The sequence below is a fragment of the Thermoascus crustaceus genome, assembly GCF_041956765.1.
Source record: "Thermoascus crustaceus strain CBS 181.67 unplaced genomic scaffold VTN00scaffold_2, whole genome shotgun sequence".
In the NCBI taxonomy this organism is placed as follows: Eukaryota; Fungi; Ascomycota; class Eurotiomycetes; order Eurotiales; family Thermoascaceae; genus Thermoascus; species Thermoascus crustaceus.
The window spans coordinates 3,520,675-3,544,498 of record NW_027192528.1 but is presented as its reverse complement, the minus strand read 5'-3'; the positions used below and the strand labels follow the sequence as shown (position 1 = coordinate 3,544,498).

General features: G+C 53.4%; 11 protein-coding genes across 11 annotated transcripts; 6 read left to right on the top strand and 5 right to left on the bottom strand.

Annotated features, from left to right (window-relative positions):
- Window positions 1-814: 814 nt before the first annotated feature.
- On the top strand, window positions 815-1,240 carry VTN00DRAFT_4792 (uncharacterized protein; the record flags this gene model as incomplete). The annotated part of the gene is made up of 2 exons (XM_069431253.1): window positions 815-1,010; window positions 1,071-1,240. The coding sequence occupies 2 exons, from the start codon at window positions 815-817 to the stop codon at window positions 1,238-1,240; spliced, it is 366 nt and encodes a 121-aa protein (XP_069290307.1).
- A 67-nt stretch (window positions 1,241-1,307) lies between these two features.
- VTN00DRAFT_4791 (uncharacterized protein) lies at window positions 1,308-3,678 on the top strand (the record flags this gene model as incomplete). Its single annotated transcript, XM_069431252.1, has 6 exons — window positions 1,308-1,550; window positions 1,609-1,970; window positions 2,042-2,479; window positions 2,529-2,829; window positions 2,904-3,079; window positions 3,147-3,678. The coding sequence occupies 6 exons, from the start codon at window positions 1,308-1,310 to the stop codon at window positions 3,676-3,678; spliced, it is 2,052 nt and encodes a 683-aa protein (XP_069290306.1).
- Window positions 3,679-4,716: 1,038 nt separating this feature from the next.
- Window positions 4,717-8,606, bottom strand: VTN00DRAFT_4790 (uncharacterized protein; the record flags this gene model as incomplete). Its single annotated transcript, XM_069431251.1, has 3 exons — window positions 4,717-5,534; window positions 5,600-8,039; window positions 8,106-8,606. The coding sequence occupies 3 exons, from the start codon at window positions 8,604-8,606 to the stop codon at window positions 4,717-4,719; spliced, it is 3,759 nt and encodes a 1,252-aa protein (XP_069290305.1).
- Window positions 8,607-8,880: 274 nt separating this feature from the next.
- VTN00DRAFT_4789 (uncharacterized protein) lies at window positions 8,881-9,329 on the bottom strand (the record flags this gene model as incomplete). Its single annotated transcript, XM_069431249.1, has 2 exons — window positions 8,881-9,100; window positions 9,163-9,329. The coding sequence occupies 2 exons, from the start codon at window positions 9,327-9,329 to the stop codon at window positions 8,881-8,883; spliced, it is 387 nt and encodes a 128-aa protein (XP_069290304.1).
- Window positions 9,330-9,623: 294 nt separating this feature from the next.
- On the top strand, window positions 9,624-10,501 carry VTN00DRAFT_4788 (uncharacterized protein; the record flags this gene model as incomplete). The annotated part of the gene is made up of 6 exons (XM_069431248.1): window positions 9,624-9,673; window positions 9,767-9,839; window positions 9,893-9,912; window positions 9,972-10,034; window positions 10,091-10,162; window positions 10,228-10,501. 6 exons carry the CDS (start codon window positions 9,624-9,626, stop codon window positions 10,499-10,501), a joined length of 552 nt encoding a protein of 183 aa, XP_069290303.1.
- Window positions 10,502-12,121: 1,620 nt separating this feature from the next.
- On the top strand, window positions 12,122-12,721 carry VTN00DRAFT_4787 (uncharacterized protein; the record flags this gene model as incomplete). Its single annotated transcript, XM_069431247.1, has 3 exons — window positions 12,122-12,147; window positions 12,238-12,354; window positions 12,430-12,721. The coding sequence occupies 3 exons, from the start codon at window positions 12,122-12,124 to the stop codon at window positions 12,719-12,721; spliced, it is 435 nt and encodes a 144-aa protein (XP_069290302.1).
- A 32-nt stretch (window positions 12,722-12,753) lies between these two features.
- Window positions 12,754-12,954, top strand: VTN00DRAFT_4786 (uncharacterized protein; the record flags this gene model as incomplete). Its single annotated transcript, XM_069431246.1, has 1 exon — window positions 12,754-12,954. One exon carries the CDS (start codon window positions 12,754-12,756, stop codon window positions 12,952-12,954), a length of 201 nt encoding a protein of 66 aa, XP_069290301.1.
- A 1,890-nt stretch (window positions 12,955-14,844) lies between these two features.
- VTN00DRAFT_4785 (uncharacterized protein) lies at window positions 14,845-16,245 on the top strand (the record flags this gene model as incomplete). The annotated part of the gene is made up of 2 exons (XM_069431245.1): window positions 14,845-14,960; window positions 15,030-16,245. 2 exons carry the CDS (start codon window positions 14,845-14,847, stop codon window positions 16,243-16,245), a joined length of 1,332 nt encoding a protein of 443 aa, XP_069290300.1.
- A 2,331-nt stretch (window positions 16,246-18,576) lies between these two features.
- Window positions 18,577-18,980, bottom strand: VTN00DRAFT_4784 (uncharacterized protein; the record flags this gene model as incomplete). Its single annotated transcript, XM_069431244.1, has 2 exons — window positions 18,577-18,731; window positions 18,824-18,980. 2 exons carry the CDS (start codon window positions 18,978-18,980, stop codon window positions 18,577-18,579), a joined length of 312 nt encoding a protein of 103 aa, XP_069290299.1.
- Window positions 18,981-20,196: 1,216 nt separating this feature from the next.
- VTN00DRAFT_4783 (uncharacterized protein) lies at window positions 20,197-21,955 on the bottom strand (the record flags this gene model as incomplete). Its single annotated transcript, XM_069431243.1, has 3 exons — window positions 20,197-20,504; window positions 20,560-20,710; window positions 20,762-21,955. The coding sequence occupies 3 exons, from the start codon at window positions 21,953-21,955 to the stop codon at window positions 20,197-20,199; spliced, it is 1,653 nt and encodes a 550-aa protein (XP_069290298.1).
- A 679-nt stretch (window positions 21,956-22,634) lies between these two features.
- Window positions 22,635-23,433, bottom strand: VTN00DRAFT_4782 (uncharacterized protein; the record flags this gene model as incomplete). The annotated part of the gene is made up of 4 exons (XM_069431242.1): window positions 22,635-22,643; window positions 22,703-23,030; window positions 23,084-23,161; window positions 23,222-23,433. 4 exons carry the CDS (start codon window positions 23,431-23,433, stop codon window positions 22,635-22,637), a joined length of 627 nt encoding a protein of 208 aa, XP_069290297.1.
- Window positions 23,434-23,824: the final 391 nt, after the last annotated feature.

Here is a 23,824-nt window from a genome sequence, read left to right as displayed (position 1 = left end):
ATGAGGCCTTCACCACTGTGCCGTCACCGCGTGGATGGTGTGGCTATTGTCTAGGACGCAGAATGATTTGCCGCTCTTTGCTAGCTGGCGTATTTCGCTCTCGAGGCTTAGCGGGGCCCTTGAGGAAGAGAGCTGGCCAACCCATCGAGCGGGTTGGTAGAGGATACCTTTCCGTGGCATCGTCTCCCGCACTTTGTAGGCGAAAAGATGCAAGATAGTGTGCTTGGGCAGAGAACGTCATAATGCAACAGCTCCAGTAGCGTGCAGATCGTGCATGACCCTGTCGTGCTGGTTGTGGGCGACCTTCGATGCACCGTTGACAGCCAGACGCAAAGGTGCCAGTGCAGTAGAGCCTCAACCCGGCCACTTTGCAAACCCCCCGCCTTCATGCCTCGAGGCGGTCGCTCGTCCCCCATGCCTCACCATCGAGAGCAGATCACCACTCTTTCTTGCACATGTTACTGCACTTCGGTCAGCCTTGCCACTGGACGAGCGTAGCACGAACTGATGAGATGGATGCCGTCCGTACCGCACTCAATATGTCCAGACAGTTGTACGTTGATCCATGAGGCTGCTGCTCATTATTCATGCCTAATCCATTGTCAAGAGGCCTGACCATGCGGCTAATCTTCGGGCATAGCATATCGGCCATTCTTCTTCGGACACGCGCAGGGCTTCAGCCAGCCCCATGACAGGCTGGGGACGAGAGGGGAATCCAATAAATGAACCATAGAAATCCAGCCTTGATTTCTGCACGGACAGCTCAGGGAATGGCACTGACTGCATCCAACTCCATCGAGAGCATCCCGAACAAATGACCTACAAATACTATCCGATCACTGGTATCCCCGCTGGCAGGAGCCCGAATGGCGAGGTCCCGCTCCGGCAGGAAATCGATGACTGGAGCCAGAAACCGGAGAACGCGACGCAGGTCATCTTGTTTCTGCTGGCGCTGCGGCGCTTCCAAGACATCCCCCCGGATCGCCGGGAGTCGTTCTTCCAGATCGCAGGTACGAACACCTTCAGACTTCTGACACGGCTTGAATGGATGCTGAAATGCAGTCCTCCAGGCATCCATGGCATGCCGTACAAATCCTGGGACGAGCCCGATACGTCCCTCGCCGAAGTTGACAAGAAGGGCTACTGCACCCATGCCAACTATCTGTTCCCACCATGGCATCGGCCCTATTTGCTCCTCTTCGAGGCAGGTTCCCGTCCGGTCCGACCTGTTCATTCGTAACTGACAGACTCAGCAACGGCTCTACGAGATTATGATCCACGAGCTTATTCCCGAGTACCCCCAAAGCATGCATGCGTCCTTGCGGGCCGCGGCAGATTCATGGCGGCTCCCCTACTGGGACTGGGCCACGAACCCAAGGATCCCCGCGCTGGCATCGCGCCCCAAGGTGGTCGTCTCGATGCCGGGAAAGGTAATCAAACGGGTCTTGATGGACAACCCGCTGTACCAGTTCAAGATGCCCAACAACAAAAACATGGCATCCGAAGGCGTGGGTGATGTTAAGCTCCAAGGAGAGGATACCGTCCTTGCAGTATGTTTGAGAACCATCCTCCTTGAGAATCGCCTAGATATTTACCCCGGGGGTCTAGTATGGCAACTGTATCGGAACCAGCCGCTGCCCCGAGGAGGCCCAGACGAAGGCTGACAGCCGGTCCTGGATCGAAGGGGTGGTCAACAACGACAAGGTGGCCGAGTTCATGACCGCCCACAGTGCCATCGATGATAAGGATTACGGTACCGCGGCCGAGATAGTATATCGCCTACTGACCTACCCGCTTGAGTATCCCGATTTTGCAACTGTGGCCCTTCACAATGACGATCCCCAGGTCCAGACAGACGTCAACATCGAGTTCATCCACAACAACATCCACTACTGGACCGGTGGGGAGGGGGGTCACATGTCCCAAATACCGGTGGCGTCCTTCGATCCCATATTCTGGTTGCATCACTGGTAGGACTGACCAATGGATCGATCTGTTCCACGGGAATGGCTCACCTCCGCTGACGGTTTTATATGAACAGCAATATTGATCGCCTGTGGGCGATCTGGCAGGAACTCAACCCCGACAAGTGGTTCATCGATGGCACTCAGCGTCCATTCGATGATAAGACAGTCGGCCTTTCCGACATTGTCACCAACAAGACCCCGCTGCGTCCCTTCCACAAGGATGAGCAAGGCACCACCTGGCTCCCCGACGAGGTTCGTAACTTCAGAAACTTAGGGTACTCGTATCCGGAACTGCAGCCCTGGCTGCCCCAGTACCAAGTCAATGGCACGTTTAGCCGTGATCAATATGTGACCAGTATCATCGAGACTGTGAACCTGAAGTACGGTGTCTGCCGGCAGCAGGCACTGCACATTCTTGGAGAGGCAGGCACCGGGGAGTTGCCAGGCGGCATGGAGGCGGTCAGTGGAGGAGTGGCCGCCAACGACTTTGCTATTAGCGTTCGCTATTCGAAGTAGGTTGCTCTCTTGAATATCGGCTCGAGCGGATGCTCAATTCTGCAGGTTTGCGTTTGGTGGCCACCCATTCAACATCGAGATTTTCCTCGAACCGGCAGACGGCAGCGGACGCGACTATCGGCGAGACTACATCACCAATGTGTACAATTTCTCCCGCCCCGCGGTGGTCAATGGCGAAGAGGTATGCAGCAACTGTAGCAACCTGGAGGGGCTCGATGTCCGAGTGAGCTCCTACGTTCCAATCACCCCGATCCTGAACCGCCTGATGCAGCAGGGCAGATTGGCATCTCTGAAGAGAGGAGACGTTGAGGATCTGCTTAAAAGACTCTATTGGAGGGTCACCATGGTGCGTCAATCGCTTCACTATTCATTTATCCAACCGGCCAGCCACTCTGACTGATACGCGGAGGTAAATCACAGGCTGAACAGCCGGTGCCCGAAGAGAACTGGAGAAAAAAACTGAACCTCCAGATCATCGTGTCGATGAGCAACGTGACTCACTACCACGACCCGACCATGGTCTCCGACTTCAAGGACTTCGATGTCATCCCGTCCCTCGGCGTCGCGGCCATCCCATCCATAGGAGTAAACCCACTGTAAGTTTCTCTCCCACCCTAGATGCTGCCCATCGAGAGATCCGAGGTTGAGCTTTCTTCCTTGCAGCGACGACGACGACGTCGAGGCTCAGTATCTTGCCTGGGACAAGATGCTCAAGCTCCACAGGGAGGTTGGAACTGGCGGCTCTATCGTGGTCGAGTCGTCTTCTCTGGACCTGACTGCGCCAAACGGAGTTGATTATACGAAAATATCCTTCATGTACTTCGACGAGAGCAGCGGCGCGGACCCGCACGACGAGGAGAACTACGTCGTTCTCCTCAGCCTCTCCATCCGCCGCAGGAATCGGATCATTCGGCTGAACCACAAACCAGCGCACGGGGGCTGGCAGCGGCAGGAAGAAGTGCCCCTGGACCACTGGCTACAGAGACCCAACCCGCTGTTCCGGGTCGATGTCGGGGAAAGCGATTATGAAATCTTCATCGACGGGAAGCCATTCCGGACCCGATACAAGGCCCTGGGGAACAAAAACATCACCCATGTTCACTACTGGTCCTATCCGGATTCTGTGCCACCGGCGCTGTCGCGTGCTCTGGCCGTCATGGCCTGCCCATCGTCGAACGACGTACCGGCTGTATGAATGTACGAATGTATGAATGGAACGTGTACAGTACATACGGAGGTATTGATTGCATCGATCGGTCTTGATCACGAAGATAATGAGCTTCCTCGAGGATTGTGCAGGCCACAAACGCTCTTCTTCAACAATAATAATAAGAAATCTGCGAGAACATCTTAGTTGTTATGACACGCTAACTGTAACTAACAAGGGGCACCTACTGTACACCTGGAACGGTGCAGCGTCGCCGTGTAACCCTATACAAATTGTAACAGCGACCTTGACAAGTAGAATGCAACGATCTCCTATCGGATAGCTAATTGGTTTACTAGCATTCAAGGCATAGAGAAGGAAGAGACAACAACAAAGGAAAAGGAAACATGAGTGACGTGAAGCGGGAGACCTACTAAGACTCGGAGACGAGCCGAGCCGAGCCCCCAGCAAAACCCGGCCGACCGCCTTCTTGACCTGGCCGCCTTCACTCTCTACCCCAGACTGGGAGGTCACCGGCCGCGCCGTCATAATCGTTCGTCGGCTTTCTTGATTCCAGCGTTAATTAAACAGAGGCTGAAGTTGTAGAGGGACGCAGGCTCGGGTGCAAGTGGTTAAAATGAGCCAAGTACAGAAGTACGCAAAACCAGTACAATAAAATGGGTGTTTGGTGAGCAAGCAACCTCACTTTAAATTCCGACGAATCTATGACGGAAATGGATAAATAAAAAGCTCTTATCTCACATACAATAAATACAACAACACCGCATTGACAAAGCATGGATAGCACAATAATTAAAACTCAAAACTCAAAAACAACCTTTAAATAGAGAGAAACTATACATGCCATGATAAACACAAGTACAGTACGTAACGGACGTGTCCTGATCTTTGTAATGCATATATGTATGGTACAAAACGGACCACTTTTTGTTCCATCATAACACCGATTGATCCATCCAATCGACGCACACACACGCACTCCATCTCTCTATCCAAATTTTCGTCTTTCTCATCTGATACTCAACTTAAAAAAAGTCACGTTTGATTTGAGTTAAAAAAGTTAGTTTAATGCTCAACCCAGAACTTCATCTTGATACCCATAGCCGCAAGCTCAACGTCCAGGTACCGCAGGACACCGGGCACCGCGACCACAGTGACGTTGTCACCGCCCACGAACCGCCGTCCATCTCCGTCCTCCCACACCTCGGCGCGGGAGTCGTCGAAGAGGGCTTCGCGCGCGCAGCGTCTGCAGCGCACGACGCCGGCGATGCCGCCGGGTGCTGCTCCTGCTGCTCCTGCTCCGGAGGAGGATGAAGAGGTGACAGCCTGGTTGTTGGGAGCGACCTTGGCAGCCGCAGCAGCGGCGGCGTTGTTCGCGCGAGCCTTGGACCCGACGGACGCGACGGCGACCTGGGTGGAGAGGAAGGAGCCGCAGTCGCGGCAGATCCAGGCGCGCGTGGTGTCGGAGCAGTTCATGAGACGGTCCTGGAGGATGAATGCAGCGCCGTGGGCGAGGAAGGAGTCGCGCTCCATCTCTCCGACACGGATACCGCCTCCCTTGGCACGACCCTTGACGGGCTGGCCCGTCAGCGCGTTGACGGGACCCGTGGTACGGACTTGGAACTTGTCGTTGACCATGTGTCGGAGACGCTGGTAGTGGACGACGCCGAGGTAGATGTCCGCGTGGAACTCGCGGCCCGTGATTCCCGAGTACATGGGCTCGTTGCCGTAGTAGTTGTATCCCGCTTTGCGGAGCTGGTGGCCGAAGTAGTCTGCCGCGGTGTCTTCTTCGGAGAATTGGAAGGGGGTTGAGTCCTGGGGATGGCCGTGCAGAGCGCCCGCCTTGCCGGCCATGGATTCGATGATCTGCGCGATTGTCATACCTGTTGAACTATCGTCAGCTGCGAGTCGCTTTCATCAGGGTTCCAGAGTTGGCAAGGGAACTTACGGGATGGGAACGCGTGGGGGTTGATGATGAGATCCGGCTGGATGCCACTCTCGGAGAAAGGCATATCGATTGCCGGCCACAGCTGGGAACAGACACCCTTCTGTCCGTGACGAGAGGAGAACTTGTCACCGATGATCGGCTTTCTGGGAACACGGTACTTGACGCTGATCGCCTGGCAGGGCTCGTTTCCATTTTCAGAACCCAGGATGCGAACACTGTCGATGTAGCCCTCCTCAGCGTCCTTGTACTTGATGAAGTGTGTCATGCCGTCGACATTGACATAAGAATCCGAGGTAGCATCGTAGCGGACAGTGTGCCAGGCTGCTATGAGGCTTCCCTCCTTCACCTTCACGCCGACGTGCGGAAGACCGTCTTCATCGAGAGTATTACGCCATTCGGCCTTGATCTCGCCGCCAGGTGCAAAACCAAAGAGCTTGGTGATCTCGCGCTTTCCCTTGCTCCGTCGTGACTCCTTTTCGTCAAGATGGTGCAGCTTGGTCTTGTAGATCGTACCGTATCCGAACCCACGTTCATGAGAGGATTTGTTGATAATCATAGCGTCGTCCATGTCATAACCAGTGTATGAAATGATGGCCACCACCGCGTTAGTACCGTTCGGGTAGTTATCCAGGCCATACGCATTGTAAAGTGGAGGGCGGACAATAGGCGTCTGGCCAGTCTGCAGTCGGTAGAGCTTGTTGTCTGTGCGGTAAGCGATAGCAGTTCCGGGTGTACCCATTGCCTGCTTGCTCATCTGACATTGGTACATGTTACGGGGAGATTGGTTGTAGTCAGAGAAGGGTGTCATGTTCGCCACAATGGACAGGATGTTTGTCGGTGTGAACTCGATGTGAGTCGACACGCCGGAGATGATATCCGACTGGAGACAAGCGATCTCCATAAACGGCTGCTCGAAAGGTCCAACGTAGTCAAGCTTGTCGAGTGGCAGGTACTTGACAGGTCTGTACATTCTTGCAGCCTGAGAGAACATGTAGATACCCGGGTACTGACCGGCGTTCGAGTTTGGAACGTAGCCGATCTCGAGTTCCAGGGGTATACCATGCGACCGCTCCACCTTCCAATATCTCAGGGTATCAGCGATCATGCGAGCTTGTTTGGGTGAGCAATATCCGACAATCCTTCCGTCAATCTGGACAACTACGCTCTCTTCGACGTCGACAGAGGATTCAGAGCGCACACCGAGCTGGGCGAGTAGTCGAGGCAGATGGGAGACATCCACATCGCTCGTCGCAACCAGACACTTGTGTGCAAGATGGTTCAACAGACCACATGGCGCACCGTCAGGAGTGTGGACAGGGCAAAGGAAACCCCAACTCTCTGGCAAAAGCTTTCTGACCGTCGTAGTCTTCAACTGCGCGAAGAAGCTTCCTCTGTGGATCATCCGGAAGTGGGAAATGAATCGGTAAAAGTTGATCTTCTCAGCCATGACCGTATAACCGGACGTTTGCTGCAGATCAAGACCAGTCGGACTGACCAGGTTGCCCGTGGACAGGAAATATTCCAACGCACCACCGATGTTCTCGTTAGATCTCCTCACAATCTTGCTTATGAAGTCCTTCTCGAAGTTGGGATCGGTGAACTTGGCACCATTGTTCCTGACGCACCAGTCCCTTGCGATGGGTCCAAACGATCTCAGCCACTCTTCCAACCTTTCCTTGAGGATCATCCCGTAGAGGAAACCACCCAGCAAAATCTCTTGGTTGGAGATGGCATCGGGGTTGTCCATAGCACAGTCACCCGCAACAAGGGCATAGAGCTTCCTGATCATGAACATAATCATCTTGAACTTGTCATGATCCTGAGCTTCGGTAACGTTCTGGTTGCCAAGGTGCGGCAGCACAATCTTTCGCAGGAACTCCGTGCCAACGTCCTCGTTCGACATGTCTGCTGGCACATTCAGCACGGGTCTAAACTTCTCACCAAGGTGAGCCCTGATGGCCGACCGTCCATGGAGACCATATCCTTTGTATGTTCTGAGCAACAGTTCCACGCGGTCGGTGACGAACGTATTGTTGATGCCCTTCGAGGAAGCGCCTCCCACGATACCCTCGAAAATTTCACGGTCGTTGGTCTCGACTAGCGCCTTGAGGATCATCATCACCGGGACAAGATACTCGTTCTTGCGCCACGAGAAACGGAACGTCACGTTTCCGTCGCTGAGGTAGTGCAGGACGTTTGTCTGCGATGTCTGGTCGGGTCGGACCGATCGTATCTGAATACCGTACTTGGTGTATGTGTGACCACGCTTGATGAAGGAAGATCGAACGATGGCCATGGGGTAATTGCGCTTCGGCACGATCAGCATTCGGATGAGCTTCTCGTTACCGTTGACGATGAAGTAGCCGCCGAGTTCTTCGGATTCCTCCTTGCGCCGGACGAGCTCATCCGGTGTGGCCTTTTCCAGGTGGCATCTGTTGGTCTGTTCGATCATCTATGTCAGTCCTCTTCCACAAAAAAGGAGCTTAAGGTCGTCGTCTCTGCGCACCCTCAACATAATGGGAACCTGACCCAGTTCCCGCACCGACTCCTTCCAGTCCCCATTGTTGACCTGAAACTCAAGCCTTGCGCGTAATCTTCCACGATACGTCGCATGTCTCTCACGGCACTCTGCCGGGTAGATGTTTCTGTTGCGCGTGTTGAACTTGTTCGTGGGCGGCAGCGCCGGCTTCTCGAGGAAGACCTCCCTTATGCGGACGTTCAGACGGTTGCGCTTTGGAGGTCTCCTGCCTTCCGCCTGTCGCGCTTTCCGCTGCTCTGGAGTCTCAGGCTCGCCATCAAGGAACGTCTTGGTGCCAATATCCTTCAGTCCTGCCTCCAACACCTTGCTGTCCTCGAAGAGCGCGTTGAAGGAATCGATGTGCGGTCGAATCGCCGCTGCCAGGGCCGGGTACGCAGTATGGTCCTTTGGCGGGTTCCTGAACAGCTTCTCCCGACGGAGAGTGTCATAATTGACAGTCCAGGTGGTGTCTGTCGGGGCGGGTGCCATGGTGGTCTGGGATGGAGGTCGCAGGTCGGAGAGGGTGGAGGAAGCGGTTTCACGAGTAGCTTCAGTACTTCAAAGCACTAGTTGCGACACCAGTGCGATTGATGCAGTCAGAGATCCATTTCCTCTGACAGAACGATAATATAGGAGAAAACGGGCCGTGCAGGGCCTTCAGCGTCCGACTGCGAGAGCTCCGGGGTGTGGGCAGTCCAGGAACGAGGCCTTGCAGCGAGCGGCCGCTGGGGAAATTTTTCGAGACCGGGGCGGACAGATATCATCACGTGCCGATATGCCCGCGGCGCCTCAGGCTGCAAGGCATCCCGTCGTCTTCTAACGGTCTGGGTAGCGCCCGCAGCGCCTCCAGCGGCCGGATCAGACTGATCTCACTCCGGGCGCCAGCTGCCGACCACAGAGAGCCCGCCGCGCTGCGCTGCCATTGTGTCTCTGCGGCATCGAAACGCCCAGATCGGTGGAGCCAGCTCCTGTCGGTTCCCACTCTGGCGTTGCTACAGCACTCCTACAGTCTACAAGAGGGGACTCTCAGCACTGTGCGCAAGACCTGACCAGGGCCCTTGACAGGGACCAGGACAAAGCCCCGGCAAACCCTGCCCCGGCAAAGCTAAGCGCTCCCCTCCAGAAAGCGCGGTCATGCGTCCACATAGATCGAGCCGTTCTTGACTGCAAAGCAGAGACGTTCAGAAGCCGTCCTGGCTCTTCCCGTGCCATTGTTGTGTTGCTATTCCTGCGGTTGCTGATCCTAATCCTCCCATCCTACGCTTTTCCACATCCCCCCTTGGCTTTTCCTTACGCACATTTATACATCTGTCGGGGCCTGGCGCACTCCACCACCCCGCCTCAGAAAAAAAATTCCTTTGGAGTCCTGTTTCTGTCGATATCTCCGCTTCAATAGTATCCCTCTCCCATAACCACTTCCCGTTGCTGGCTCTCTGTCCCTGCGACCTTCCTCGATAACCATCCACCTTTTCCATCCTTGCGACAAGCACGCAGATATCCGTCATCATGGCAGGGATCTTTCGCACCATCTATGACTGGCTCCTGCGCATGTTCTGGTAAGTGGGCTGTAACCGTTCGGAAATAGCCTCGCGGCCCGTTCCCGCGGTAGGAGAAGGTTCGGTTGGCTAAGACGCTTTATCGCAACACAGGGCAACGGAGATGGACGTGACCATGATTGGTCTGCAGAACGCAGGAAAGTCGTCGTTGCTGCGTGTTCTCGCGGTAAGCATTCTCTCTTTATCCAGACAGAGCAACGGTTGCTGACAGCTATACAGGGAGGCGAGTTCACCGTCGAGTATGTCTTCCAGCACCTGAGTGCCACGGCCTGTTTGTTGACCCGCATCCCCTTTGCAGTTCCATTCCCACCATCGGTTTCAATACAAAGCGTGTTCAGAAAGGCCATGTGACCCTGAAATGGTTGGTGCTCTCCAAGTTCCTCGTGCGATTAGGATGCATCGCTCACGGTTGTATAGTTGGGATCTGGGGGGCCAGCCGCGGTTCCGCCCAATGTGGGAGCGATATTGTCGGGGTGTTAACGCCATCGTGTATGTGGCTTCTTTGTGGAACCTAGTCAAGGTCTGTCACTTTTTTCGGCTGACCATCAGGCCAGTTATATTGTAGATGCTGCCGACAAAGCGGCGTTGCCAGTGGCGACGGAAGAACTGCATGAACTTTTGAGCAAACCGAGCCTTCACGGTATCCCGCTCTTGGTGCTGGGAAACAAGTCAGACCTTCCCGATAAGCTGTCTGTCGACGAGTTGATCGACGCCATGGACCTGAAGTCCATCACCCACCGCGAAGTCAGCTGCTATGGGATCAGCGCCAAAGAGGAGACGAATCTCGATGCTGTTCTGCACTGGTTGATCGCCCGAGCCAACAGGTGAAGTGACGTGCGCAGCGACAGCGACAACAATCTCTCGATGTTCCCTAATGATTCTTACGATGCTCACGCCTCGTAAATTCTCAACTCGTTTCTTAGCACGCAGTCCAGGTTTAATGATGCCGACGATTTCCTTGAAGACGCATGCAGTTTGCAAACTGCCCGCCAGCGATGGCGGTTCAGCCTTTCGAATGGCTCTCAGGCATACGGTGCACGTCCTTGCGTTTTCTTGTTTTCATTGCAATATCTCGTGAGTTTTCTTTTTTTGTATATGTTCTCCATGTCTGGTAACACGGTACGGCGAGGAGCGTTCGGGGCTCAAGGGTAGAATGTCACAAGAGTACGACTGGCAGGAGCGGGGAAGCAGTCAGCACAGTAATCACTAGTCATCATATTCCCATTCTAGCATGTCAACGCAGGAACGATGTAGTTTCAACAGGAAGAAACTCGGGATCCCCAGATGCGCATCACGGGTCTGTCCAAATGTGTGCAAGAGTCGTATGGGGGAAAGCGTATACAGCAGAAGCTCTGTAGTGCCGTGGGACGCCATGCAGGAACCAAAAGAAGCCCCATCCAGCAGACAGCACGAGCAGGACTGATAGGCAACGTTGCCGGGTCAGCAATTGTATGTACGATCATACGGCAGCAGGAGCCAGACGGCAGCGCTGTCTTAAATACACGGTACAAAGCCGTCCGTCGATGAGGCCACACAGACCAACTGATGCGTTGGCAATGCATATGGAGGGACGGGCACTAAGCCCTGCATACCAGACTTCTGCGCGAGCCCCGCCGGCGACTGGAGCGCGCTGGCTGGCGGGCGGGCCGGCGAGTCGGCTATCGTGGTCTGTTGCCCAACCTGCCTGGACACCTCCCTTGCAGGGCTCTCTACTCGAGACGGTCGCTCCATAGCCACTATCAGTATCGCTGAGGTAGTGGACGTAAGACTCCAGGAGGACGGTCTGGTGGACTACCCTTGCTTGGTACCATGTTCTGTAACTTTAGGTACCTTAGGCAGCTACAAAGAAAGCCGGCAAAAGCACGGTCTGGGGCAGTGACGGAGCACAGCATACGCAGAGCAGACCGGGTGACTAATCCATCTGTTGCAGGGTAAACGTCAGCGTCAGTCAAAGGTCTTGAGATGCATATTAGTCGGCCCCCCTCCAGCCACTCTGCTCCGTATCCCTTCGGAAACCACTGGGTGCCAGATCCCGGCCAAGATCCCAGACAGGAGAAGTTATAGATTTATCTTTAGGTACTAGTTCCTAGCAAAACCTGAATCGGGCAGGCCAAGGCCCAGCCATTGGCTCAGCCACAGCCGTGCGCATCAACCCCGGCTTAACTACCTTGCGTTTCCCTCGTCTGGGAACAGAACGTCAGCCTTCACTCTCGCTCTGCTATCGTCGTTCTGTCGAGTTTTTGGCAACTTCTGTTACCTGTCATCCATCTCTTCGTATATCTTTCACCTTCAGGATCGAAACCCCAACGGTCTTTCTACCTGACGTGTGCAGTCACCTCCCAGCTTGTCGCTGCGATAAACTCAAGCTTTTCCCCGACACGGGAGCTCAACTCGGGTTCCGCCACGCCGTCAGTCTCCTCCCACCCTGGAGGAATTATTTCAGCCAACATGGCTATCCTCGCCCGTCGGGAATGGTGAGCGTATCTCTGACATCTGAGATAGTGATATGGATCATTTGTGGCATGGGTTTTCATAGCGACTTGGAATGCTAACGAGATATGCAGCTTTTACGATCACATTGACGATCAAGCATACTGCACAACGGCCTGGTCTGACTGGGGTCGCTGGGTCGCCCTCGCTGTGATCGTTGGTGCTGCATTCCTGATCTTCTTCCTCTTGGCGTACGTCCAGTCCAGTCCTCTTCTCCCCCCCATCTTCTCGTCAAAGTAAGCATCCAAACTGACCCCATTTTATAGATGCTACAACGCCCGTCGTCGCCGCAGAAGCGGTCTGCGACCCTACTACGGCACTGCCTGGATTTCTGGTCCACAGGGACCTCCTCCTGAGGGCCAGCAGGGCTACTATTACCAGCCTCCACCGCAATATACGCCCAACCCGCCATCCTACGGCTACTACGGTGGCCCTCCGAACCAGGGCTACTTTGGTGGACAGCAGCCCGGGATCGAATTGCAGCCTCCGCCCAACGTGCACCGCGCGGGTGAACCGGTATACTCGCCGCCTCCAGGACCACCACCAGCGAAGGCATAATCGTCTGAGTGGAGGAATCTGCGAAAGAGGACATGGACACGAGCCACGAAGTCTCGCTACGAGAAGGACATACGAGAACATACGATCGATATTGTGGACTGGAAAAAAGGGACGCCGTCCGTCGGTTACAAACACTGGTCCTGAAAAAACGAGATTCCCTTTTACCTCCTTCAAACTGGGGTTTACGATTCTTATGCGAACGTGACTCGGCGCGTCTCGTCCTCTCAATATAATTCTAGTTCGGTTGGAATAAATATGGACTTTAGGCGTGGGCTTTTGTGATTTTCTTAACATCTGTGGTTGTCATACGTCGTCATACCCCGCTGTTTTTAGGCAGTTACTATATATACACCAATAGCAGAAACGGGCATTTTGCCATGATCTCATATTCTGTCATCCTCTATAGATTCAAGTGGCCTGAGCGTGCTTTGTTTCTGCAAACCGCTGCGGGCACGCCGCTGCGCGAACAAGGCGCGATCCACGACTGCGATCCGATGCCTGGATTCCTGTGTCTTCGATTTTTCTATTCGCAGAACATGCAGGATCTAGAATAGTCGACAATCAGAAGCCCACGTTATCTTCGCCCTCTGACGAACGTCTGTCGTCGACTCGGGTTCCTCTGGTCGGGTTAAACTCCGAGTCGCGAGAGGTTTGCAAAATTTACCCACGAGCAGCAAGCATCATGCAGTAGGTTCGTCACCAGCCTGCCAGGAGCGCCGAGCACTAGTACGCTTGGAGCAAGGACGAGCACGGCAGAAGGGTCCTTGCGGCCGGCGATCTCAATTCTCGTGGTAGATCGTTCTCCGCCCGACGCGCTTCGAATAGAACGTCTGACCCGGGTTTCTGCTCGCACCCGCCAAATTCAAAATGATTGTGTGCGATTGGCACTGCCACAGCAGGCAATGCCCGTTTTAAATTTACAACGTAGCAGATCGAGGCGATTGAAGATAGCACTCGATGCTATGTCCGTACCTAGGAGTAGGATGACAGTTTTAAAAGTGGCTGGAGCGACGGACGGGCCTTTTACCCGGCGACGCAGCGTCCGAGCTTGCGGGGGGGGGATCTCTCCCTAGCCCGTTGAACGGTTCGCTTGTCGTGCCCACGCGGCAAGGAACCATCGCTGCATTTTACTGCCTATGCCCCTGGGGCCCTTTTTTTTCCCCTCTCCCGCGTTATTAATCAATTACTGATGCTGGGCAGGCGACGTTGCTGAGATTCTTCTGCTGCTGCTGCTGCGGCAATTGATCTTTCTTTTGTCCATTGTCCAGTAAACGCCTCTCTCTCTCCTGTGGGAAGGGTAGTCGTTCTCTTTCTTTTTGTTCAACCCGTCTTATCTTTCATTTTTCTTATCTCCCCTCTTTTCCGTTGAGACGGGATTTTCAACCCTTCTGGAGACTTGGCATCCCCATCTTGCGAAACCTGCGAATCGAGACAGGGCGTGACGACGACAGGCAGGCTGTGCTCTTTTACCTCCTGCCTCCCTTGGGAACCTTGAGTAACAACCGCGCCTCCGTCTCTCTCTTTCTCTGTGTCCCCCTCTCACATTCATTCCATTGGCAATACGTACTGCCCTCTTTTCACTTCTTTCTCTCTCTTTCTCTCTTCCACGGACGTCCAAGGCGGGCTTTTCTTGGACCCGGATCAAAAAGACTGTCGCGCTTAGTTGAGTCCTTTCTTTGGCGCATCATTCATTACCAACTACCGCGCCCCTACCGAACACATTCTTGATTGCCGTTCACCTACCACGGCGCTTGCGCTAGAGGAACGGAACTGCTGTTCTCAACCACTCGTTTGGAAGTGCTGGATTTAGGAACGAGTCTGCGCCTCTATTGATCTGCGATTGGATCTGCGCGCTGCGCGTCTTTTTACGAAACAAGGACCGATATCGTGATATCAGTCTGTGATATTTTCTATCGCTCCCTTGCGCGTCGAAACCTTGAGGGTTGTTCTACATGAACGCACCTGGGTCTTGTTGGATACAGGCCTGTACGACAGAAGAATAAGTAAATCCGGGGAATATACCCTTGGCGCTGGATCACAGCGTCACTACGAGGAGGCATTGGTAGAGCTATCTTTTTTAGGTCTCGCGCGCGTCGAGTCTTGCGATACGACGATCCGCCAGCATGGGTCCGGTGGATGCGGTGCCGCTGCTGTGGGCGCGGGACGCGGTGAGCGAAGTTCAGTCCGCTCCGGAGACGTTTTCTAGTTGGGACAAGTGCATGCAAAAGTCTTATTGCAAGTATGTTCATGGGAACTTGTCCGGTTATACTTGGTGATCTCCAGGTTTGAGCTGACTGTCCGCTCTCAGGTGGCCTGTGATTGTCGGTATCATAGTTGGCGGTGTCATTATCATAGGTATCGTGTGGTGTCTCATCAGCTGTTTGTGCTGTGGTGTGCAGTGCTGCAAAGGATGTGCTGATTGCTGCACTTGCTGTTGCTCCTGCTGCTCTCACGGTTCGAGTGGAGGAGGGGGGAATCGATCGAAGTACGCGGACGATCCATCGCCGTACCATCCGCCTCCCCCTCCGAGCTATGGGTACCAGGCTCCTCCCGGTCCTCCCGCCTATCGAGGTGCTCAGTACGCCCGGTTCGATGCTCCAAGTAACAACAAGGTGGACGGGGATTCGCTCCCTCCCATGCCAACCTGGGAGGGCGCGACTACCAGGCGGGTTGAGGATACGGGCCCCCGCTCGGAGGACGTTGAGATGAACCGTCTATCTCCGACGGGCCAACCGCCAGGTATGGCGGCAGGTGCGGGCAGGCAAGCCAGAGGTGGATACACGGAGATCCCGACGTCGAAGCCAGCAAGTCCTCAGCCTGGGTATCGGGGAGTTGAGGAGCCGTTTGCACGGACTCGGTCTCCCCGCCCTGATCCATTCGCAGCCGGCGGCCCTGGGGCCGTTGGTGCTGCTGTCACCGCTCCCTATGCCCAGCCGTCTAGAGGAAACTCGCCGTACGAAAACCGACCGTCTCCTACCAACAGACCTCTGAATTTCCACACACCACAGCCGTACGGTCAGGGTCAGTCTCCAATGTCTCCGGTTTCACCGCCGGGACAGGCTGCCTATGCTTCTATGCCAGAGCCGCCCGGGCCGTCCCCGGTGATGTCTCCGGGCCCATTGAATCAACCTCGCCAGCCCACTCCGTTCAACCCGCCCCGTCAGCCATCTCCATTGAACGAGCCTCTGCCAACCTACATACCGGATCGTCAGCCGTCTCCTTTGAATCAGCCTCGCATGATGTCCCCAGGTCCGTTGAATCAGCCGCGCCAGCCCACTCCATTCAACCCGCCGCGTCAACCATCTCCACTAAACGAGCCTTTCCCGCCAACTCCTGTATCAAACCCGCCTCAACAGACATACGCAGCGTACAGACCGCAGCCGCAGCCCACATATGCTGCATACTCTCCAACTACCCCTTCCTCGCCACCGCCCCAGTTTGAGGAAACACCCAACGCGGACAGACCCCCGAGTCTGCTGCAAGCCGGACGAAAACCCGCTCCAAACTCGTGGAGGGACGTTTAGATCTGAACTGATATAGGCCCCGGGAACGGGTCTTTTCTTGAGGACTGACGGTCTTTTGACGGTCGGGCATTCTTTTCCTTGTCGCCCGACGCTATGAGTATATGTCGTTTTTCTACTATCGATCGATATGCTGGGCGCCATTTTACGTTTTGAGGATATTTTTTTTCAACAATGATTGAAGTTGGAAAGAAAACGGTAAACGGCGCTGCTGAGGCATCTGCTGTTGTACCTCCAGATCTTCCTACTTCAGCGTTTCTGAGGAATTCTTTTCTCCGCCTTATTTGTTTATCTTCTTTGATACCTCAGGAAGCCTCAAGTATGTTTTTGTTTATTGTTCATTTCATCCAACCAATCCGTCCTCGTATCCTCGGTCAATGGTGACAGTGACGGTGATGGATTGATTCCCCCTATGTATTCTTTTCTTCTACTTTTTCTCTTTCGCCTTTGATTTTCGCTGGAATGGGACGGAGTCGGTCAGGTCACTCTTGTAATACAGAAGTGGGCGTGATTGGAATGTCAGTCCTTACCTATTTTCCCCCTCCTACAAGAGACAGCGTTGGAATGGGATTATTACCAGTTTTTCTTTATCTACTGCGAGGTTGATCTTCTGGCGATTTTTAACTTGACTCGGAGGCTCTGTGAAACAGGAACAAGCCGTGTAGGGTTTTCGTCTTTTTCATTGAATTGTCGCGGTCGATGCAATGTATCTATCTAGGCTAGGCTAGGCTAGGTTAGGTTAGGTTATGTTAGGTTAGGTAGCTACGTGGGTTTGTCCAATTTTCATATCGCGGACTATCTGGAAAGGAAGAATTCAGGTTCCATGTTGTATTATCATTTCAGTTTCAGTTTCCTCTGCATGGTTCTCTTCTCTCCCCTTGGAACTTTCACGAGTCAGCTGACCTGACAAGGTAGGTCCCGAGCTGACTTCTGAATCAGGTAAAACACGAGTCACTCGGGAGGTCTCCGGCCGGGTCCCTGGAACTTTCCTTCACCAGAAGGGTCTATTTATTTTATCGTCGAAAACCTCCCTCCAACGCCAAACCGAGGACCCTCCCCCAAAACTCCAAAACTTCTTCAACAAACAAAGGCCGGAGATGAAATGCAATTCTCTCCCTCTCTCCCAAATCAGGAACACTCGCGAGCGAGCCCCTGTAGTATAGTATAGTACGTGTACATTATTATCCCTGGCCAACGCCACGGCTATGTATGTAACTCTGCTGGGCAATATTGGCATGTTGGTATTCATCTCCGAGTTCCACCGCTGGGTGTGGTGTCAAAAGAAAAAAAAGGAAAAGAGAGATAGAGAGAGAGAATGAAAATATATAACCACTCCAGAGCAAAAAGTCACGCTAATTACTGTACTGGATCCCCTCTCATTGTCTTTTTCAGTATGATTGGAGTGTGGATAAGCACCTGAGTACTGTGAAAGAATCCCCAAATCGTCGATAATTGGAGATTTGTCATACGAAGGCCGGTAAACAGGAGAATGATCAGAGCAGTGGGAAACTACCCCATAGGATGAGAATATAACCCTCGACAATGCGGTGTCTTTTTGGGATTCGATTCCAAGCTTACCTAGATACCTGGCTAGCTGTCTTGCTGGCGATATCGACTTTGTCGCGGGGATTGCCGGTCTTTGCCGGCGTCGGTTTTGTCCGACGACTATCGGAGAAGTCCTATACAGTCAGAACTAGCACGGGAGTTCCTGTATAGTCTAATAAGACAGTGAACACCGCATTCCGTTTCTATCTAACTAATTGACCTTTATATATAGACAGTATGTGGGCCAATAAGATCAAACAAACATGGTAGAATAGGTGAGAATAACTCTGCATGGATACATGTATATATAATCCTCAGAACAAATACTCCCAATATAGAAGGTGAAAACAGGCATTTATAGGTCCTATTTTTGGGTGTCTAAATCAGCAATTCGATTGGCCAGTTATACTAAGGTTCAAACGGGTTCCAAATCGGCTGACAACTTGCAGTGGTAATATCTCGTTCAACTACAGCTTATCAGTAGGAAGATTACCTAGGTATGCTACCCCAGGCACGGAGTACCTTGGAGAAATCCAAAGAGCATTGAGATTTTTTTTTTCTCTCCAATCACTTTCTGGAAAACAAAGTATAATGATCGCATTATTAAAAACCAAAATTAAGGAAAGTAGGTACCTAACATGTCACCGATCTTCCCCCCCTTTTCATCCCCTCTTTCTTTTCTATCTTCCCCCTTTCGAATCCTTCCTCAATATGTTTTTTCTCTCCTAACTATCTCAGCCTACCCAAAGCATACCTTTATACCAGAGATAAAGCCATGGGCGAGGCAGCTCAAAGAGCCCAGCAAGTACCCTTGATCTGGGTCTGAGGCGGGCCGACATCGACCGTCTCCGCACCGACGACAGTCGTCACGCTACCGTCGATACCATAGAAGGTGCAGGTAGCGCCTCCCTTGGAGGCGATGTGGGAGATACTGAGGGGGTTGGCTGGTAGATTAGGTTATAGGGGTTAGAATATGTATGTATGACCAAGAGGGATATACCGATCTATAAGGATGGGTCATGAAGGGCCAACATACTGATCGGAACAACAGAACCATCGGTTGGGAAGTCCTGCGAAAACGACGCACCCGCGGCCCCGATGAAGGTGATATGGGCCTTGGAGGTGGCGGCTCCGGGGGCGGCCTGGGACACGGCGGCAAGGGCGGCCGCGACAGAGAGAAGGGAGAACTTCATTTTGATGTATTTTTAAAGTGATGGGGGGTTTTCTTTCTGAATTGGTTATGATTATGATTTTTCGAGTTGGAAGTTATACTGTTGGTTGAAATCTACACAGAAGAGCGGGCAAACATCGCAGTTTATATATATATATATATATTTTCAAGTAATCCTACTTCCAGAGCGACGCAGCGGCTGTGCAAGGAAAACCTAAGCCAGAACCGAACGATGCTGTAGAGCTGAGACCTGTCTCTCTACAGCCATCATGAAGCTCACTGTGAATGGACGCGACTCGCCCAGCCATTAGGGCACATGGAGGTACGGTACGCCTTACTCTGACTGCTTAAGACAGAACACGAATACGATTATTGCGTCCAGATTAAGTGTGAAGACGAATGATATTATTTCCAGCTCCCTGATACTCTATATAATCACATGCTCACGTGGAAGGTGGCCTTTTTTCTGACGTGGGAAAACCGGGGGCAAGGGAGCTTAACAAGGGAGGCTTGCTCAGCCCTACCCCGCATAGACCACAAACTCAGCCTCGATATACGTCATTATCATCTATCAGACTGACTGGAATGCCTTTTGTATCTTTGAGGCATTTCCCATATACTGTACATTGTTGGATTCAAAGGCTCTAATAATATTGGATTAGAAGTTGTTGGTGCGAGATTCTAGGTGACAGATAGGAGGTGGTTAGGCAACTGCCCTAACCCTGAGCCCTAGGTGGTGGCCGACCTATCCTCCAACGTACATCCACCCCCAGCCAACAAGAACAGAGTGAGTCTTGTTTTTGTGACACATAGATTGAGGTGGAATGGTTGAACATGTCCTATTGGATGCTGTGAGGACTACATACATGTATGCAGACAAGGGAAGAAGTATATGCCTTGTCATACTTTTGGCTGATGTCAGGAAAGATCAATGAGGAAGGTAAATAGAGAGGCAAATCTACAATAATAAGAAAACCATGGATAGGTCTATAACAGGTCCTCTTCTCAACTCTAACGCCAGAGACCCGGGCAATTCTGAGACGGTGACGAGGATGGGGACGATCAGCGTAAGCACTGGATATCCTCGTGCTATATTATTAGATATTGGATATCTGCTGGGTGGTGGCTTGAATTTCATGTGTTACCTGCAGGCCTCCTGCTTCAAGACTGCTAGAGCGGACCAAGGGTGTCTAAGCCATCAACAAGGATATCGAGGAATTTATCCGATTGCACCCAACTTACCCCTCATTCTGCGTCGCTGTGTACTGACGCAGACTCCCCGTCCCCCGCCAGTACTGCGGCTGGGGCTTATGACTCTCATCCACCGGCGCATCCACGCCATTCTGTTCTTTCGGGGAAACCCATCCCCCGCCTTCGGGTGTATGCACATACAGCTGCTCGTCGCACTTCAGCTGGATGACTCCCTTTCCTCCAACATCCACCCATCGGTCTCGCCCGCCCTCCAGCTTGAGCAGCACCAGATTGCGTCCGCTCTTCCCCGGCCCGCCGGCTGCCATCTCGCGGCTGATGCACGCGCCGCTCGCAACTCAGTGAGAAGGTCATGGCAGCGCGGGCTTCGAATGCCCGGATGGCGGCGTTACCTCCGGGATGCAGGCCCTGGCCGCTGGAGTCAGGGCGGATGGAGAACTGCTTGACCAGAACGGGGTAGCGCTTCTCGAGGATCTCGAGGTCGGTGACGCGGGTGTTGGTCATGTTATTGATAAAAATGTTAGCAGAGAAAAATCCGAAGATCTATGTAGGTGGTGAGAGCAATGACAGTCACATGTTACATACTGTATGCACCGCAGAAACTCCTCTCCACGTCGGCCCTGCGCCGTTCCCCCCGCAGCTAGTCTCGCCGTACATAAAGGTATATCCCGCAAAGCGCTCTCCTGGCTTCGCTTTTTCACCTCCGTACATCTGCACGCTGTTCATGCAGCCCTGGCTCGCGGCGCAGGTGCTAAACGCCCGGAACACCACATCCGTCACGCGCTGGCTCGTCAGCGAGTTGCCCGTGTAGACAGCCGCGCCGTCCCGTCGTCGAGGTAGTCGACTGCCCTGAGCGGGGGATTGCGTCCTGGCGACTCGGTTGAGGAAATTGCGCACTGCCATCTCCGCCGTCTGCTGGATGGCGGCCATGTAGCGCTGCACAACCCGCGTGCCATACTCGACAAACAACTCCTGGATCAGCAGCGAGCCGCGCTGGTTGGTGGTGATTTGCACCTTGAGGTCAGAGAGATTGTTGGCAATGCTGTTGGAGCTGATGCAGCCAGGATTTTTGTAATTCCTGCTGTCTGTCAGAATATAGACTAGATGATGAAGTGTAAGGTGGCTCACCATCCTCCTCAAATCGTCCCCGGACGCCAGCTTCAACGACTTGATCAGCGTCCCCTCCTGCTCGAGGTATGTAGCATTCGGCTTGCCCGAAATCCCGCCCAGGCCGCCGTCGGGACCGAAGATGACGCAGCTAAAGTCCAGTCGCTCTTTGATATTGAGGCTGACACTTGTCTTCTGCAGCGTGCGGCCCATCTGCTCGGCGATGCTCATGAAGCGGTAGCCGAAGACTGCGAGCTGGACAGGGTCGATCACATCAATAGACACTGGACTGTCTTGAGGGTTGTCTGTGGAGGCAGCTTTGGTGCTATTGCTGACCTCAATGGCAACATGCTTGTCCAGAATAGTTGCACTTGCACTGGGCTGAACGACAATGGTTTGGGTCTTGTCAAGGATAATCACACGTCCCTTATTATGGTTAGAAACAACAGTGACATGAGTGAACGACGTACCGGAGATGGCGGTCGTCAAACCGCCGCTCGAGCAGCTCATTCCGGACGTTATCCTGCAGCGCGGCCAGTCGCTCGCGCAGCCGGGGAGTGATTCAGCCGAGAGTACCTCCGAACTTGGCTCCAGCGCCATGCCGTCGCTGGTCGAGGGAATTCGCCGGATCTTGGAGATGGCCACCGGTGAGACGATCCTGCGGGGGAGCAAGCTGGACATGTTGCAGATTGGTCTGCGTCTCTTGGTCTATTCATCTCACAGTTGATAGTAGGGGTCGACCCAGCCAACGAGCCTAGGGCATAGGGCATAGGGCTAGGGCTGGGGGCCTGGTGTAGTTGCTACAACAAGCCCAGCCCGACTACAACAGCATCTGATTATTACAGTTACTAATGTCCGATTGAATAGCATCTATCCGTATGGGCACAACCGTCGCGACCAATGCCCTCCTGGAACGCAAAGGCGAGCAGCATACCTCATAGCACCATCGTACTCTCTTCTGAGAATAGAGGAGCATCCACCAGTGGGCGGGGATACAGCATGGGTATGTCCCCATATCCCGTGCTTCTTTGACACAGGCTGAGAGCACTTAGGTGTCTCAATACGGCCTTTACGATGCGTTAAGTGATGCTATGAAGAAGTTTGTCGAGGGTCTCCATGCTGTACACACGTCGAGGCATCAATGTCCGCTCCCCCTTTCCCCCTTTTTATTTGTTGATTCTCACATATAACACATGCCAGACGACACGATCTTGGACCTCTTGGGGGGGCGGTTCCGATCGACACGCACCATCCGGCTGTGCGAACCCATGCTGTTACCGGACTCGAGAGATCGTCTGTATGGACAACTTCATCGCTAACAGTGCTCATCCAGGACGAGAACTCCGCACTGCCTACCAACTCACCGACCCTAAGACTTGTCCTGTTAGTCTCATCTGCTTGCAGAGATTGCTCTCCTGGAATGCCCACTATTGCAGAAGCTTCCACATTGGTAACCGGTGAATTGCTACTTGAAAGCCAACTGATTTCACTTCCTGCAGATCCGGACTCAGTTCTGGCAATGCTGCCACTGGACTCTGTCGAGGACGCAATTGCATCCAGCGCAGCCGACGCGATGGCGTCAAAGGCATCGCGTTTGCCCTTGGCCGCGGGGAACCGCTCCACCATCACCCACAGCGCCGCAGAGCACGAATGGCACATCTCGACCACGCCCCAGAGGAAGATGTTGACTGCCAGGTACTTGCTGGTGGGAAGCGTTGGAGCAGATATAACGTCGGGAAGATACCGATGAGGAAGGCTATATACCTACCTTAGCTGTGATACCGAACTGACATTCCCTTGAATACCTACCAAAATATATGATCAAGCCCACCCAGCTCTACCGGTTGCCGTCCAGCCCCAGATCCTCCCTCATGCTGTAGATGGCTGCTGTGCCAACTCCATTGAGGTCAGAAAGATGTTCAACAAGTTTCTTGGATGGAGACGTACACCACCTTATCCCATCCTGACAGCTGCAGGCATACAAACAGCATGGGCACCATGTGCCAGTCGATCTTCCAGCGCACGGCGTCCATTTCTTCCTGGGTAATTTCTTGTTTGTCGTGGGCGGTGGCCAGAACTTTGACTGCCATATCCACATCTCTCTCATCGGCATCGTAGGCATGGCTCAGCCTGACCTCGACCTCCTGACTGGCTTCCATGTCGGATGGTCTCTCTGGATGCGGACCGGAGCTAGTGACGGTGGATATCAGTGATGAAAACAAAATTGATTTTTATGTTTTTTTAATCCACGCGGATGGATGTGCCGGATCCGATGACGGCCCAGCAGTTTTGTATTCGTCAACAATATCCATGGTCCAGTCGGTGACGACCAATTACATGCCGCAGAAAGCAGGGGTCGAAGCATCGCTGTCGTCAGCTGGCGCTTATCTCGCCCTATCTCGACTATCGTTGTCGTCCGACGACCTACCGACGAGCTTTCTACATTTGATCGACTGCCAGGATGTTCGGAGGACGACGAAACGCATGCTTTCATCAGCCATACTCAAGACACTACGGCCTGGCTAGTTAAAGCATTAGAGCACCATTTCA